Raw genomic sequence first — 17,390 nt, forward strand, 5'->3', positions numbered from 1 at the left:
GACTTTTCTAGCTTTTTAATAATTCTTAGGACTAATATTTTTCATATATTAAATAAACATATTAGTCTATGTGTAAATATTATTATTAATTACTAAAACATAAATTAGAGGTCTAGATGTTTTGGATGGCCGGACTGTTCTGGCTGGGCTGGAAAATCTGGACTGGGCTGGGCTGGACTGGACTGGAATGGAAGTGGTCCGTACCGTGCTTGGGTCAGACCGTGGGCCGGCACGAACGGCCAATTCCAAATCCCACCTCCAGCTCAAACTGGGCCACGTGTCCTAGTCGACTCAGACCACACCATATCCGTTCCCCAACCCCTCCCTCCTCTCACGCTCTCCACCGCCTCCCTCCGCGCCGCCGCCTGCCGAGCACGCCTTCATCCAGATCCAGGCGTTCCGCCGCAGCCGCACGTCTCCTCCTTCCCAGGCAGGTATCTTCGTCCTCGTCCTCACCCCCTCCCCCCTGATAGGGCGGTCCTAGCTTGCCTGGACGTCGTGTTCTGCCGAATCTCTACATTGCTGTGAGCCCTCAAATGCAAAAAAAACTTTTTGCTGTTGCTGCGGATCTGTTGGGTTTACCTTTTAATTTTTTTTGGGAAATTTCTAAATTTTGATCGGATCTAGTTCTCGTAAGGGTTTTCGAGCAATATATTGGATACTTTTGGTTGCGGACTCCCTGATCTGTTGGTCCAGAGAGCTGCTTAGGGTTTTATTGGGGGATAAGTTGTTTTAGTAAGATAAATTTGGAGGTTTTCTAGTGCGAATTTCAGTTTTGTTGCGTCTAATTTGAAGATTGTTGCGCAGCAGTATTACTCTGTCAGCAATTAGAGATCGTTGCAGCTTCAAATTCAAAATGTAGTTGTTGCTTGAAGTCTGATAGTTCTACGCCCCTGGCAGTCAAATCACAACTCACATAGCGGTCAGACCGTCGCTAGCCCAATGGTTACTTCAGAGCAACGATTGCTCTGATTCTGAACAACTTTTGATCTGGTGGTTAGACTGGCACTGGTCCCGATCAGACCACTAGCCCGGAACAGAGACTCAAAACTCTTTGTTCCTATAGCGATCAAACCAGCATGAAAATGTTCGGACCGCGAGCCAGAACAGAGAGTCCAACCTCTATGTTTGTATGACGGTTAGATCAGCATGATCACGATCATACCGCGAGGCTCTAAAACCTGGTACCTTACTCTTGCGTAGATGGCAGTCAGACCGCCTGACACTCAGAACATCCAAAGAGCAAGTTTTATGGTTTATCTCAAAATGAGTTCCTCATTCTAGATAAATGCAAGTTTGAGGATATATTGTACTTTTGATACCTCAGGTAAACAAGTATCAACCTCTCTTAATAATACGATATTTATTCTATCAATTCAATTATTGCTCTTCTCCGATCACCATTGATCGATAAAAGAAAATGTTCTATATTTTATACCTTTATCTTAAACCAACTATTTACATATTTTCCGCACATGACTCTTATAGCTTTTTAACAATTCTTGAGACTAATATTTTTCATATATCAAATAAACATATTAGTCAATATATAAATATTATTATTAATTATCAAAACACAAATTAGAGGCGCAGATGCTTCGGATGGCCGGGCTGTTCGGTGTGGCGCAGGAAAATCCGGGCCGGCCCGGGCTGGAATGGAATGGAAGTGGTCCGTACCGTGCTTGGGTCAGACCGTGGGCCGGCACGAACGGCCAGGTCCAAATCCCACCTCCAGCTCAAACTGGGCCACGTGTCCTAGTCGAGTCAGACCACACCATATCCGTTCCCCAACCCCTCCCTCCTCTCACGCTCTCCACCGCCTCCCTCCGCGCCGCCGCCTGCCGAGCACGCCTCCATCCAGATCCAGGCGTTCCGCCGCAACTGCGCGTCTCCTCCTTCCCAGGCAGGTATCTTCGTCCTCGTCCTCGTCCTCACTCCTCCCCCTTGATAGGGCGGTCCTAGCTTGCCTGGACGTCGTGTTCTGCCGAATCTCTACATTGCTGTGAGCCCTCAAATGAAAAAAAAACTTTTTGCTGTTGCTGCGGATCTGTTGGGTTTGCCTTTTTTTTTTCCGGAGATTTCTAAATTTTGATCGGATCTAGTTCTCGTTAGGGTTTTCGAGCAATAAATTGGATACTTTTGGTTGCGGACTCCCTGATCTGTTGGTCCAGAGAGCTGCTTAGGGTTTTATTGGGGGATAAGCTGTTTTAGTAAGATAAATTTGGAGGTTTTCTAGTGCGAATTTCAGTTTTGTTGCGTCTAATTTGAAGATTGTTGCGCAGCAGTATTACTCTGTCAGCAATTAGAGATCGTTGCAGCTTCAAATTCAATTACAGTGATTAAGTAAAAGGGGGTGATACCACTGAGCCCTCAGTCCGTGGGCTGATGTATGCGAACATCAATCATTGCATATACTATTGTTCGCTTAGTAATTTCTATCTGGTGGCTCTTATGATAACTGAGCAGCATAGTTTCGTTTGTATCTGATATGGTGGCGAGGGGCTCCAAGTTCTAATTGCAGCTGCCTGTTTTATTAAGACGCCACATGTGATATGGTATGCTGCAAAATTTCTGTGGTGTTCTGCACTCCCATCGAATTGTGTGAGTGAGAGTGAGGAGAAATTTCTAGTTAGTGCATGTTATTTAGAGGGTTCTGACTCATACTATTTGCTTTATTTATTTGGCTTTCAAAAGGACTGATGGAGGGTTTTCTTGTGTTTCAGGAGATATGCCTCGCTATGACGATCGCTATGGAAGCACACGCTTGTATGTTGGTAGATTGTCCTCCCGTACTCGTTCCCGCGACTTAGAATATGTATTCAGCAAGTATGGAAGGTAAGAACAACACTGTTCATATATAGTTCTCCAAAAGTTTTCTCAAGTATAAGAATTTTGCAATGCCTTGAGTAGTTTTGCATAGAATCAGAATATGATTTTTTTTTTTGGTGATGAGAGTCAAACACTAATTTTGTGCTAGAACTTCGCATGACTCATGTGCAGTTGACATTATAATAACTTAGTGCAATTAAACTTTGTGGTACCCACCAGGCTATCACTTCTTGAACTGTAAGCCATCCGACCTGTGGGGATGCAGGTCTTTTAGTTTGTAGGACAGGATTCACTAGTAAGAGGGGCCATTTCTATCCTCTAATAGGTGGTTTATAGCAGGTGTTGGGTTCAGTGATACTATTGAGTCTTTCCAAGCTACTTGTGGATGAGTCTCTCCAAGCCATTCTTTGCCTGGCATTTTCTCTTATTTCATTTAGCATAATGTAGAAGTTTGACCCCGGACCATATGTGTTTAACTTGGATGGTCTTGTTGAAGGTTTTTCGGTTTTTTACACAACCCGGGAGGTCTGTGGTGGAAGGGTGCCCTTGGTGGAATTGGTGGCCATTGTTCCAAAGTTTGTGGAGGACTTTGGTGAAGGGTGCCCTTGGTGTAATGTTATTGACTGTTTTAGTAGAAGTTGCAAGTTGGTGGTGCATTTGAGTACTTGACTCATGACGGCTTACTATTTGTGGCAACCATTTGCGCAGAATACGAGAAGTGGAGTTGAAGCGCGACTACGCGTTTATTGTATGTAAATTTTACTACCCTGAGTACCCTCAGTATAATTCTGCAACACTTCACATTTTTTTTAATGTTAGCATACTTATTGCCTACCCCAACTTGCTTGGGACAAAGGCTGTTGTTGTAGCATACTTGTTGCTGTATGAAGGATCTATTTTTCACATATTTTGGCATATTGTATTTTGCCTTCTGTTGCAAATTACCTAACAGGAATTTAGCGATCCTCGTGATGCTGATGATGCGCGATACAACCTAGATGGCAGGGATGTTGATGGGAGCCGCATTATTGTTGAGTTTGCTAAAGGGGTAAGTTGCCGTTTTAGTTATACAAGTTCTGAACATACTGGTTATTATTGTTTTTTCTTTCTTTAAGCTATGGCTTAAATGAGCATATGTATTTTTTGACCGAAAAATGAGCATATGTATTTTTGACCGAAAAATGAGCATATGTATTTTTTGACCGAAAAATGAGCATATGTATTTGATATTGAACTTGCTTATGATCTTCGAAACAATTTGTGCTTGCAGGTTCCACGTGGTTCAGGTAGCTCACGTGAATACATGGGAAGAGGGCCCCCGCCAGGAACAGGCCGTTGTTTTAACTGTGGAATTGATGGTCACTGGGCAAGGGACTGCAAGGCTGGTGACTGGAAGAACAAATGTTACCGCTGTGGAGAAAGGGGTCATATAGAAAGAAATTGCCAGAACAGTCCAAGGAGTCTCAGGTGTTGATTGATTACGTTCTTCAGCTCCATTCCATTGCTATATGGCATTGAATTACTGTATTTTTCCTTGAATGTCTTTTCTTAAAAACTCCCTTTATGTTTTTGTCAGGCATGAGGGAAGTTATTCACGTTCCCCATCTCCACGCCGTGGACGGGGCCGCAGTCGGAGCTACAGCAGAAGCCGGAGCTATAGGTATGCTGAAGAAGCTCCGCTGGAGTTAATTTCTCTCTCGCCGTTTGTTTGTATTACTCATTTTGCTATTGTTTATGTATGTCTGTTTCTCTCTGTCGTCCAGCTTGTTTTAATGATCCTTTTCTTATAATCAGCCGATCTAGATCCAGATCCCTGTCTGGGTCTCCCAGGGGCGGACGCCGTGACCGTGACGAGAGGAGATCAAGGAGTCTTAGCTACAGCAGGAGCCCCAGGCGATCTGCCTCCCCTCCTGCAAAGGAAAAGGAGCGCAGCCCCACACCCGATGGAAGCCAGAGTCCGAGGGGCCCCAGCCCCCAGGATCGGGTAAGCCCGCCACCAAAGGATAATGTGGAGCGCAATGGCTCAGAGCATGGTGACAGCCCTCGTGGGAGGGAGGACAGCAGAAGCAGGAGCAGGAGCCGGAGCCCATCTGACGGGAATCGTAGCCCTGGTGCCAATGGGCGCAGCCCGAGTCCAGGGGGTAACCGCAGTCCAAGCCCGAAGGACAATGGCAATGGTGATGATGAGGACCGGCATGGTTCACCGAGAGGAAGCCAGTCCCCTTGAAAACCTGGAACCAGATCCCTGTTGTGACGCTTAATGATGCAGTGCGCCGATACTTATTCAGTTTAGATAAAACAAACTCTATTTGCTTCCTCATTTTTTTTCTTCTCAAAACGCTGGCTTGTTTACTTTTGCTTTGAGCTAGAAACCTGCAAGGATTTGTTGCCCTCGGGCTTTTACTTTGTGTAATGGAGATAATTGAATTTGGTAATGCCCGTTCAATCTGGATATTAGCGTGGTCAGCACGATCAGCTGAGCGGTGAGACCCTGACTGCCCTGGATGATGTGCCTTTTGTCATGTGGCTAGTAGCATAGTAATTTCAAAATTTGAGAGAAATTTAAGTGGTAGTTCAGCTTGAAAGTTAAACCATGTGTTGTTTGGAGGTTATAACGAAGTCTTGATTCTCACCCCACTCATAGATTCACGTTATAACCTGCCGCTGTGTGCTCTACTTTTGCTGCTACATGATCCGGTCGGGTGAAGAGCCGAAGGCGTCGGACAGCTCACTGGCAGGCGACTGCTGAATTTCTTTTGAGATATATTTAACTTCTATTAATATTATCAAGGCCCCCGTTTGTAAATTACACACAAATAGGACTCTTGTCACTCGACCATGGGGCCAAAAAGAGAATACTTGCCTTTTGATTGGGTGATTTTCTAAAAAATAAGGAAAATATTGCGTCCCCTTGCTCAGACCTTCAAAACACCATCGAATAGACAAAAAAATTCTTTAAAAAATTGGTATATTAGACTATGCTCTCTTTTAAGTGCTCTAAAAAATTTCAACTCAAACAATGGATTTTGCATGAGAAACCAAATAGACAAATTTCAGGGAAACAAAAACTTATCTTTTTTTTGCTTCTCATTGTACAAGACATTATTTAGGATGAAATTTTATAGAGAACTTGAAGGATGCTTCCTCTACAACAATAAAATTTTGTATTGTAGAGTATTCTCTCTTCAAGAGCTTGGGAAACCAAAAAGACAAATTTCAGGGAAATAGAAACTTGTCTTTTTTTTTTCCTTCTCATTGTATGAGACATTATTTAGGCTGAAATTTTGTGGATAATTTGAAGGTTGCATCTTCTGCAACAAAAAATTCTGAAAAAATTCTGGTATTGTAGAGTATGCTCTCTTCAAGTGCTCCACAAAAATTTAATGCAAGCAAAAAAATTTGCAAGGAGAAACAAAAAAAAAACAAATTTTAGGGAAATAAAACATGTCTTTTTTCTTCTCATTGTAGGAGACATTATTTAGGCTGAATTTTTGTGGAGAACTTGAAGGATGCATCCTCTGCAACAAAAAAATTTGTTCATCACACATAGAAAAAGGTGCCCAAACAATTAAGATTATAAGTTCAACATTACTTTGATATTTAAAAGTACAAATAGAGTGGCCAACCTCCACATTATCATTGATAGCCCTGCAAATGGAGCAACCAGCCTCAAGATTATCATTCATCTATTTCCTCCACAAAGTCCTCCACCTCCACATCCTCTTCAACATCCAAGCTCTCTTGCTCCTACATGTTTTAGTTCAATGAAATCTAATATGGTAGAAATTAAGACATACAACTATGAATTCAAATATAAGAAATAACGAACTGAATGATGCCGTGACAAATGGAGCGCCTAGCCTCCACATTATTATTCTTCCATTTCCTCCAAAAAGTCCTCCACCTCTACATCCTCATCAACATCTAAGTTAATTAATAGTGCATATATTAATTAACACTAAAGATATTACCTCAACAATAGAAAATGCATTAGAAATAATTGAATAAGACTTAGAGTTAAATTAGAGTCATTAACATGAGTTAGAAATATTTTTGCTTGAACCATCATGCTCTCTTTTGTTTGTTGGAATTTTTCTAGAATTACTTGAAGTGTTATGCTATTTCTTTGGTTTTTTATTTGCAATTCTAGATTTACTGGACAATAGAAAATAGAAAAGGAAAGATAAAAGGAAACCCTAGAAAATACTTTGGACAGAAATCCAACTGTTTCCTGGGCTAAAGCCAATTTCCTCCTCCTCCTCCTCCTCTCTCTCTCTCTCTCTCTCTCTCTCTCTCTCTCTCTCTCTCTCTCTCTCTCTCTCTCTCTCTCTCTCTCTCTCTCTCTCTCTCTCTCTCTCTCTTCCATGTGCTGAAGCAACATATGGGCCTAAAAAAATTGGGATGAGCTATAGTTCGGATATCCGAATTTGAATCCGATTCGATGATATCCGACAAAATATCCAAACTGAGGCTATCCGAATACGTATTTTTCTGATAATATCCGAACAGTTCTCATCTTTTTTGTTTGTCTTACAAATGCGAATAGCTATGAAACATGCCCTTCTTTGTATCTTATAAATATTTTAGAACGTTTGAAAACATGTATTTCATTTACAGGAATTTATACGATGGACAATGCAAAGCTATACAATGCGCGTAACTGCATGCCCCAGAAAATTTACAGGATTATACACACGGACAAGTCACAAGTCTCGCTCGTAAGAGAAGAAAAACATGGGAACATGTTGTATTGTTTTAAGGAGAAAAAAAAAAAACACTGCAGAAAACAAGACCAGTAAAGCCCCCGGGGCATCAGGAAGGAATTTCGAGCCAACCAGCACATGCCGACGTGCCGCGCAACACCAGCCGAGTTCACACAACCAAGGGGCCCACCATTCAGGGACTACTTCTCCGGTTCCTGCCACTTCGTCTCCACTAGTACCTACCAATTACTCTCTTGTGCTGCCAACCAAGCACAAGCATCTGCGTTCTTCGTTTGATTTAGAGATGGCGCATCGTCAACAGCAAACGGAGGTACCAGACATTAACCAATCATGACATTTTTTCCTGCCTTAATTTCTTTCTGAATTCTGATACCCCCATCACTTTCTTGTCCTGCATAGAAAGACCACAAAGATCAGAAAGGCATACAGATTGATTAATCCTGTATCCATTTCAGAAAAGGCCAGTGAGACATGCATATGCAGAAAAGGTGAGAGTATACACACAACAGGAGTAGGGGCTACACGGCTGAAGAACTCTGAGCTGAAGGAGGCCGGAACAGAATGCTGCAGCGGGCGGCAAGCAACGCCTACTCATGGTGGTGGGCGAGCCATGTCCGCACCAAACAGTCCAAATGGCTCGACAACAACCTCAAAGGTTTGGCTTTCCTGATCACACCATCCAGTCCATGCACATGCAGGCATAACACCCGGGTCCAATTGGTTTTTCTTTCTTAGAAAAACAGCTCATGTCATGATTTATGTGCTACTTCACCGGCACCGCCATTTTGTTACAGCTTTGTTGGACAACCAGGGAGATGATGATTTATCTGAACCGTTTCTTTTCTTTCTCCAAACTTGAATAATTTCCTGAAAAAGATGTCAAATAAACTAGCATTCGGCATCATGAGTCATGATTATCTATCCTGCGATCTATTAAAAATATACTACTCTATGTTATTTGTACCAGAATTCTACTAAGAACATCTGATTTCTTGTAAATACAATCATAGGTGACTATGAAGTTGATGCATGGATCAACTAAGCACCAATATATAGTAGTCACTTGACAAAGAAAAATGTATGATGATGTCTGGTCCCTCAGAGCAAGAAATATTGTACTTTTCATGCTAGATCTATGGTATTAGCCTAGTAGAGAGATATATGCTACAGCTCTTCACAATCGAAACGTTGTATATCATTATGTGCCAAATAAAATGACCACCAAATGCAAGGCAGTTAAGTACATAAAAAGAAAAAAATGAAGCCGCTGACATATCAAACCCATACCAGTTACAATTGCTTTGAAGTTTAGATATTTTTATACAGGTATCATAAAACATCCTTCAACACATATTTCTGCAATCCTGCCAATGCATTTAGATAATGAATTTTGAGCATTTTCTTCTGAATAACCAGTGTCTCTAAAATAGGGTTGAAATGCGCTTGCTTTTGTAATTGTTCAACATTATTGTATTTCGGGTATTAAGAGATTGCCGTGGATATGCAGATATGGAAGATAGGGTCAAGTGCATTCTCTTCCTCCTTGGGGAGGAAGCTGATTCTTTTGCAAAGAGGGCAGAAATGTACTACAAGAGGCGACCGGAGGTTATCGGTTCCGTGGAAGAAGCATACCGGGCATACAGGGCCCTTGCTGAACGCTATGACCATATATCAGGGGAGCTACACAAAGCAAACCATACCATTGCAACTGCCTTCCCTGATCAAGTCCAGTATGCATTGCTAGAAGAGGATGATGACAATCTCCCGAAGGCATTTACCACGGTTGATCCTCGCAAAATCCACAAGTCAACAGTGGAAGGACTGATGAAGAAGAAGCACGGAGGGAAATCAGGACTGAAGGATGGAAACAAGAAATCTGCAACTCCAATCAACAAGGAGAATGCACAAGCAGAGATTGGCAGGCTACAGAAAGAAATATTAGTCCTGCAGACTGAGAAAGAGTTCATCAAAAGCTCTTACGAGAGTGGAATTTCAAAGTACTGGGATCTTGAAAAGAAGATTAATGACATGCAGGAAGAGGTTTGCTACTTCCAAGAGGAGTTCAATGAAAGTGCAGCGATTGACGATGACGAAGCCCGGGCTTTGATGACAGCAACTGCTCTTAAATCCTGTGAAGACGCGCTTATTAAAATGCAGGAACAACAGAAGACATCTTTCAGCCAAGCAATGATCGAGTCCCAAAGAATCAAGGTTTCCAGGGAGAAGCTGGAGGGTGTCATGAAAGGACATGGTAAATCCCCATCATATCCGGGAAATTCTCCACATGAGAACGTTAAAAGTTATGCCAGTGTTAAGATAGATGAATTGTACTCCATGAAGCAGAAGAAAATTGAACTACAAGATATAGTAAATAAGATCAAGGGATACTTTCAGATGAACTCTGATCTTCATGTGGTAGAGATTGCAGAGAAAATTGATGAAATAGTCAATAGAGTTGTGGATTTGGAGCTCATGGTTTCAGCACAGACTGCAAAGATAAATAGGCTGTGTCTGGAAAACAATGAGCTGGAGAACTCAATGCAGAAACTGGAGGAAGAGAAGGCAGTACTAACCAGTGGACCAGGTGAATTAAATGACAAGCTCAAGCAAGCAGAAGAGGAGTTTATTATAGTGCAGAACTTTGAGAGATCCTACCATGAAGAAGAAAGAATAATCTATTCCAATTTCATGGAAACGATAAATAGTTTCTGTGATATTTCACATATGTTGCAATCACCTCTCATTGAGCAGCAAGCCGTTTCTGGGTCCATGTTGACTGATGAAGCAGCAGCATCCCACACAGATCAATCAAGCGAGCATGGAAAAACAAGCCCATCAGAAGATCCTGAGATGGATGAAGCTGCAAGGAATCCACATGTGGATGTTCCTGATCATTCCAATACACCAGAGACAGCTATCCTTAGCGATGACAGTCAGTTATCTAGTGTTTACCATGAGATTAAGGCAGAAAAGCATTGCCATGGAGATAACACAAAGGATTTGTGCTGTTGTGGGCTTGAAGATAAGTCTAGCTATGCAGCTGCATCAGTGACTGTAGGAACAACAGAAAATGTGGCTATTTATTCATCTGATGATAATAAATATGGAGAACCAGAACATGTTCATGAAATTGCCAGTAACACCAAAAGCAGCGTGCAACCATATACTATACACTCCCATGAGGGAGGTTCATTGGAACAGCTGCATCACACTTCCCCCAGTGGCCCAGGAGAAAATGTGAAACAAGAGGACATTAAGCAAGATTATGCAACACCATGTAACAGCATTTCTGAGGACAACTCCAAACCAAATATGAAGATGAACAAAACAGAAGAATCATATATCACCAAAAGTCCTACTCCTAATAATGTTAAAGTTGATAACTTTGGAGATCAAGAGGATAGCATGATTAAGCTGCAGCAGTTGCTTATGAATGGACTCCAAGATAAGGAAAAGGTACTATTAGCTGAGTACACTTCCATCCTCCGAAATTATAAGAATGCAAAGCAAAAGCTTACAGAAGTGGAGACAAAGAACCAGGAATGTTTGAATGAGATGACAGCCATGACAAGCGAACTACGGTGTGCCAATGCGATGAAGGATGCAGAGATTCAGTCACTTCGTGAGATCCTGAGCTCTTTTACTTACAAAGATGCATCACAGAGTGGTCAACGAATGAATTCAACCATGTCCCTAAGTGAGAAGAATAGGATGGTTAGGGGCCACCGACGGGCTCCAAGCTTTTTGCACGTTCATCAAAGGGCACAAAGTGCTTCCTCTATTTCCAGGATATTCAAAGATAGTTCTAGCCCAAAAAATAAACTAAGTACCAGATCTCCTAAGGAAGCTGAGGCATCACATGATGCTGTTACCAGTCCAGAAAGCGTTATTCTGGAGGAACTCCAATCAAAAAAATTTGTTGAGATGGAGAATGCTTCTCCTCTTGAAGAAAAGTTCAGAAGAGACATCGATGTGCTTATGGAGGAGAACCTAGCATTCTTGATTAAGTTCAGCATGTCATTCCAACAGATACAGGGATTTCAGACCAAGTATGATCAACTAAAACCTGAAATCGTTAAGCTAATGGATGAGGACAAGCTGAAGTCAATCAAGGATGGTGCAAATGACCACTCAGCAAAATTTGAAACAGAAGCTACAGAGAAGAGGCTAAGAGAACTCAAGATTGAGCTGCAAGTATGGTTGGAACAGAATGCAATGTTCAAAGGGGAACTCCAGTGTAGGTTTGATTCCCTATGTGGCATACAAGCGGAAATTGAAGGAACCATGGAAATGGATGCAGACACAGAGGAAGGAGTTAGATTCACTTCATACCAAGCTGTAAAATTCCAGGGGGAGGTCTCAAACATGAAGCAGGTGAACAAAAAAGTTGCTGATGAACTGCAGGCTGGCTTGGATCATATGAAGGAACTCCAAGCAGAAATTGAAAATGTTATGGCAAAGATACTCAAGAGCACTAGCTTATCTGGGCCCAAAGCTGGCAGCACTTGGAGGAACACACCCTCTAAATCAAGAGTGCCACTCCGGATGTTCCTCTTTCCAGCCAAAAAAAAGAAACCGTCGCTGTTTGCATGTGTACATCCGGCATTTCAGAAGCAGCACAGCGACATGGCATTCTTCGCTAAGATGAAATAGGTACTCCAAACTGTCTGTTCAATGACTAAATTTGCAGCTATATTCTTCCTAAGATCTAATGGACAAACATGTTGCAATGATCAGGTCATCAGGACGGAACCAAATTCATCATGGAGCTAGCAAACAAGACATTAGATTTGACATGTCAGGTTGTGGCCCAATGCCAGAATGCTTTGTTTGGTTTTCTTTAAGGTTCTTGCAGCGCACTCACTGAGATTAATTAGCGCCTGGTAACCAGCTGATTCTATTCCAAGAGGGATCTGAAAGACTGAAATATCACCAAAAAACTAGTCATGGACAGGAGTGCGTGGAAGTTAGCTATCCACGTGCCAGAGCCATGACTAGACTTGCAAGATCTTATGGGTTTCATCTCTAGCCTACCCCAACTTGTTTGGGACTGAAAGGCTTTGTTGTTGTTGTTGTTGACATTTATAACTACTCAATAATTCAGAAAATAGGCATTTTTAATTCACAGGGCAGTGTGCTTGTGCCATTAACTGAATGATTATTTGATATTTTTGGCATTATTACATGAGAAATTCAGCTTGTGTTGTTCAGTGAGGATCAAAATACATGCACTATGAAATCTAGGTGGTAAAGGGTAGTACCATGTAGCATTTGAGGCCAGGAACAAGTGATCAATTCAATTCAGGGTTACTGCATGGTGTGACTAGTGTAATAGTCCTGCTGACCAGAGATAAGTACAAGAAAACAGAAGAGTAGACATCAAGCTCAGTCTGACGAAATTGGTGCAAGCAACACACGAAGGTATCGATGTTGATAAGCACGCACGCATAGGGATGTCAATGGGGACCCGATCCCTGATTCCCTGCGGAGAATTCCCCTATTAGGGAATGGGGATGGGGAGATTTCATCCCCCGCGAACTCATATGGGGACGGGGACGGGAAGGCGCTCCCCGCTATATCCCCGATATCACATATATACATATTTTTCTTAGTATATAAATGTACAAATATTATATTACATAGAGTAAATAATAAATTACTCTTATTCTTTTTTGTCTAACCTACGATATTTAATCAATCTTGTATTAATTACCCTCGTATACATCAATAAATTACTTATTTATACAACATATATATTATTACTATATAAAAATAATCAAATATCATTCAATTTTATATCCTCATTGGGGACCCGATCTCCGCAAATTCTCCGTGGGGATAGGGATGGGAGAAATCTTCCCCCCGATAGCTAAATGGGGATGAGGATGGAAAAGCATTCCTCGCGGGGATCGGCCCCATTGCCATCCCTACGCACGCACCTGGGTGAAAGAGACTGAAGTTGGTATCGTATCGGCGGCGCGGTATTCCATCGAACAGGAAGCGGGCACGACGAAGCAGCGCCAGTACTTGCGGGCCTCAGCGCCGTCGCAAACGGATATCCCCTGCAACATGCTCGATTCAAGCGAGCTCGTCGTCGTCTCTCTCATTCCGAACCACCAGTGTAGGTTGACTTGGTCTTCACCGGTGGGATGGCGAACGGGCGGACGGCGGGAGGAGGGACAGAAAGCCCAGCCATCAGCCCATCCACGACGGCTAATCTGCACAAAAAAAAAACTCCTCCTTCGCCGCGCGAAGGCCAGGTCGGAACGGCTGCTCGACGAGCTCGCCGGAGGACGGCCGGCGAATGGACGAGGGGCGGCGGCGGAGGAGGAGCGGGAGGGGCAAACCATCCCGCCGGAATACAGGAGGGCTAATCTGCAAACAATCGATCCAAACCAGGGGGGACAATATAAAATTTATTTCTTAATAATCGCGATCCAAACCAGGGGGGACAATATAAAATTTATTTCTTAATAATCGCGATCCAAACCAGGGACGACTTTGTAAAATCCCTGGTCACGGCGCATCGCTAGCCGTTGATCAAACACGGATCGACGGTTGGGAAGGCAGGCGAGTCCGGACGGGTCGGGTGGGCCGCGCGTGACCAGCTCCGCGCTTTACACGCGTCGGCGCGTCGTCGATCGCACGCAAAGATCGCACGCAACGCAAGTATCTGCGGCCGTCCGTTGCCTGATTCGATTCCACCGCGCGGTGGGACCCACTTGGTGGGTAAGAAATTATATAATAATTTTATCAAAAACTCTTATAAGATTCTTATCTATATATTCTTTTTTAATATAACATATGTATAACTAAAAGAAAAAAGAGATATAGAACATACACAAAATAAGATTTTTTTAATATCAGAGATCTCGTAGAACAGGTCTCATAGAATTTTATTAGTTCGGTGGGTTCCTTCGTCGCGTTGCTTTCTTCCTCTTTCTCTCTCCACGACGCGCTCGCGACGCGCACGCCGCTCACCCGAAGACGTGGGAGCGGGGCCCACATGGCAGCGACGTGCCTCCCAAAGGTCAAAGCCTATCCACCCACCCAACGGGCCCGCATGTCAGTGGGGTTCGTCGCCCGCGGCCCCCTCCTCCTCGGGTGGACTATATAGCCGGGGGCCAGAGAACGTGGGGAAACCATCGTCGGTCGCCCACGGAAACATCGGCAAGATCGGCCGGCGGCTTCCGCTGCTGCTGCTGCTGCTCGTCGGATTTCTCGTCGTCTGGTATGCCCGAATGTTTCTGCCTTTGCCTTTCAACCTTTGCGCTCCGTTTGTTAGCCTGTAATTTGTTTTTCTGTTCTACGATTTTTTTGCATTCTACCTTTCTTGCGTGATAGTTCGGTGAACTGGGTGCGGACGGTGAGATCTGTCGATTTGTAGAGCAGGTTGATTAGGTCGTGGTGTACTGATCCCGGGATTTCAATTTCGTTTTATATATTTTTTTAGTTCACAGGCTAAAAGATCGAAATTCGCGAAATTTCGGTCATTTTCGCCCTCTGCTGCTGTGGTTAAAGAAAATTCCGGAATTAGATATTTCGTTTCCCTCCGGAATTCCTAAATTTGGTGAAATTTTAATCCATAATCCTGCGAAACCCTCCTCTGTTCGGTGGAGTTCAGTTTCAGTGAGATGGAGGGAGGGGATTTTGTAGATTGTGGAGGAACGATGATAATTAGGACCGAGGAATTCAAAATCTTTGTTTCCTAGATTTAGTTTTAGGAGTTGGATTTGGGCAACTAGGAGATCCTAATGTTTGTGGAAAGTATTTCTTCGTTTAGAATTAATTTCCTGCGTGATCACAGTTCATCCGATTGCAAATAAGCACGAGGGATGTCAGTCAGTGCATAGTTCGGGACCCCTTGATTCAGCTGCATGCTCAGATAATCTGCAATAAGAAATTAGGGACCCCAGTTATGCGATTGTATTTGCAGTAACCAATTGTTCGATTTATGTATACTCGTGTGCACATCCACATGCCGATTATTATCTGTTTAGCCTGATAAAGTTGGTGTGAGAAGGGAGTAGACTACTAGTTCAACATTGGACGCCACATCTTTGTCCCTGGATCACCTGTTCCCTGTAATGCATGCATTCTGTGTGGATGCCAAAGATTTGTTCAGTATAACCTTCATATCATGTTTCACTGCAATATAACCTTCTCCTGTTTCGCTGTAATATAACCTTCATCATGTTTCAATTCATACTGTTCAGTTTCCTGATAGGTTGCTATTCTCTCTGCGTACTTCTTTGTCCCTGGATCACCTGCTCCCTGTAATGCATGCATTCTGTGTGGATGCCAAAGATCTGTTCAGTATAACCTTCATATCATATTTCACTGTGATATAGCCTTCATCCTGTTTCGCTGTAATATAACCTTCATCATGTTTGAATTTGTACTGTTCAGATTCCTGACAGGTTGCTATTCTCTATGCTTACTTCTTCTTCAGATAGCTTGGGGAGACAATGGGGGGAGGGAAGGACAAGCAAGACGAGGGCGACAAGGGCCTCTTCTCAAACATGATGCATGGTGTTGCCGGTGGCCATGGGTACCCGAATCAGGGATACCCTCCGCAAGGCTACCCGCCACCGCCAGGGGCATACCCTCCTCCCCCTGGGGCGTATCCCCCTCCGCCTGGGGCTTACCCCCCTCCGCCTGGGGCATACCCTCCACAATATGGGTACCCTCAACCAGGTGGCTACCCTCAACCAGGTGGCTACCCGTCGCACGGTGGCTATCCTCCTGCAGGCTACCCCGGCGCATCTCACCAGGGTGGTATGAATTGCTCTTCAATTGTATGCTTAGCTTCTAAAGTGCATGTGCTTTTTCTATTTTCCAAATAAAATGGTATTTGCTCATCTCATACTACCCTGAGTTCTAGATGGTGTTGGATTGCTGCTTGTTCCTAGTTATGCTGTACTCCAAGATATGTTTAATTGTTCAGTGCTGCATCTCCTACAGTTGCACCAACTTTGGTCATGAGGAGTTCGGTAGTTCTGTTTTGTCAATTCAGCCAAATGGTGATCCTGAAGCTCATTCCCATGGCCATGGACTCTTTGTGGTTGCAGGTCATGGTAGCAGCCATGGTGGGGGACACATGGGACCAATGCTAGCTGGAGGCGCAGTCGCTGCAGCTGCTGCTTATGGAGCACACAAACTCTCCCACGGCCATGGAGGACACAGTGGACACGGTGGACTTGGAGCCTTTGGAGGAGGCCATGGCTATGGCGGTTATGGCCATGGCTATGGCGGCCACGGCAAGTTCAAGCATGGCCACGGCGGCCACGGCAAGTTCAAGCACGGTCACGGCAAGTTCAAGCACGGCAAGCATGGGCACGGCATGTTCGGCGGCAAGTTCAAGAAGTGGAAGTGATGTGCTCCCCCATGGTTGATCTGTGTAGGCCTCCAGAACTACTGTTGTTGGGAATGCCTTTGCGATGCATTTAGCAGGGTGACCGTTCATCCTTCCTCTATATTTCGGTACTCTTGTGCGAGTGACGAGATGGTTTGCTAATAAGTAACTGAATAACCAATTGACGATACCGTGTGTTGATGCTGTGCATACAAGTGCTCAGAAGGTCATTATTCTCTGATGGATTGATGCTGATTCCCTGCGTAAATCATGTCCATCGAAATTCTCTGAAGATCCGTTTCCTGTTGTGAATAATTGGTGCTGACACCGAGTATTGGTGCTGCCATTACAAAATTTCTGAATATTGTTCCCTGGTCAACCGATGCTGGTGCGGTTCGTTTATGCTGCCCGAAAGGAAGTCTGAAAATTAGACTACTCTCGATGGAAGGTATCAAGGCGTCACGTATGATTTTTATTTCTGA

At 43.6% G+C, this 17,390-nt stretch overlaps 4 protein-coding genes and 1 long non-coding RNA gene across 20 annotated transcripts; 3 read left to right on the forward strand and 2 right to left on the reverse strand.

Moving 5' to 3' along the window:
• The first annotated feature begins 348 nt into the window (after positions 1–348).
• LOC133928320 (serine/arginine-rich splicing factor RS2Z33-like) lies at positions 349–5,264 on the forward strand. Of its 4 annotated transcripts, none has more exons than XM_062374594.1 (7): positions 349–430; positions 2,724–2,835; positions 3,538–3,577; positions 3,782–3,877; positions 4,100–4,296; positions 4,406–4,489; positions 4,624–5,264. In XM_062374594.1, the coding sequence occupies exons 2-7, from the start codon at positions 2,729–2,731 to the stop codon at positions 5,054–5,056; spliced, it is 957 nt and encodes a 318-aa protein (XP_062230578.1). In that variant the 5' UTR covers positions 349–430; positions 2,724–2,728; the 3' UTR covers positions 5,057–5,264. The 4 variants fall into 4 exon arrangements, with proteins under 4 accessions (XP_062230578.1, XP_062230575.1, XP_062230576.1 ...); XM_062374591.1 differs by lacking the exon at positions 349–430 and adding an exon at positions 1,741–1,903; XM_062374592.1 differs by lacking the exon at positions 349–430 and adding an exon at positions 1,748–1,907.
• A 242-nt stretch (positions 5,265–5,506) lies between these two features.
• On the reverse strand, positions 5,507–7,094 carry LOC133927928 (uncharacterized). The gene is made up of 4 exons (XR_009911399.1): positions 7,037–7,094; positions 6,659–6,753; positions 6,456–6,576; positions 5,507–6,347 (listed from the first exon to the last, which is right to left on the reverse strand). It is a non-coding gene; the product is annotated as an uncharacterized LOC133927928 (long non-coding RNA).
• Positions 7,095–7,368: 274 nt separating this feature from the next.
• On the reverse strand, positions 7,369–14,129 carry LOC133928322 (uncharacterized). Of its 13 annotated transcripts, XR_009911431.1 has the most exons (5): positions 13,493–14,124; positions 12,815–12,890; positions 10,506–10,605; positions 10,291–10,413; positions 7,369–8,420 (listed from the first exon to the last, which is right to left on the reverse strand). XR_009911431.1 is itself a non-coding variant. In XM_062374598.1 (2 exons), exons 1-2 carry the CDS (start codon positions 13,901–13,903, stop codon positions 7,882–7,884), a joined length of 474 nt encoding a protein of 157 aa, XP_062230582.1. In that variant the 5' UTR covers positions 13,904–13,960; the 3' UTR covers positions 7,369–7,881. The 13 variants fall into 13 exon arrangements, 2 of the variants coding, with proteins under 2 accessions (XP_062230582.1, XP_062230581.1); XR_009911430.1 differs by having other exon boundaries at positions 10,291–10,605; positions 13,493–14,126; XR_009911426.1 differs by having other exon boundaries at positions 7,369–7,944; positions 8,058–10,605; positions 13,493–14,121.
• Positions 9,063–12,465, forward strand: LOC133928321 (protein NETWORKED 2A-like). The gene is made up of 2 exons (XM_062374596.1): positions 9,063–12,206; positions 12,291–12,465. Exon 1 carries the CDS (start codon positions 9,063–9,065, stop codon positions 12,204–12,206), a length of 3,144 nt encoding a protein of 1,047 aa, XP_062230580.1. The 3' UTR covers positions 12,291–12,465.
• A 494-nt stretch (positions 14,130–14,623) lies between the features above and the next one.
• On the forward strand, positions 14,624–17,096 carry LOC133928323 (glycine-rich protein A3-like). The gene is made up of 3 exons (XM_062374599.1): positions 14,624–14,784; positions 16,006–16,331; positions 16,625–17,096. Exons 2-3 carry the CDS (start codon positions 16,022–16,024, stop codon positions 16,927–16,929), a joined length of 615 nt encoding a protein of 204 aa, XP_062230583.1. The 5' UTR covers positions 14,624–14,784; positions 16,006–16,021; the 3' UTR covers positions 16,930–17,096.
• Positions 17,097–17,390: the final 294 nt, after the last annotated feature.

The sequence above is a fragment of the Phragmites australis genome, chromosome 9 (genome assembly GCF_958298935.1).
Source record: "Phragmites australis chromosome 9, lpPhrAust1.1, whole genome shotgun sequence".
Lineage (NCBI taxonomy): Eukaryota > Viridiplantae > Streptophyta > Magnoliopsida > Poales > Poaceae > Phragmites > Phragmites australis.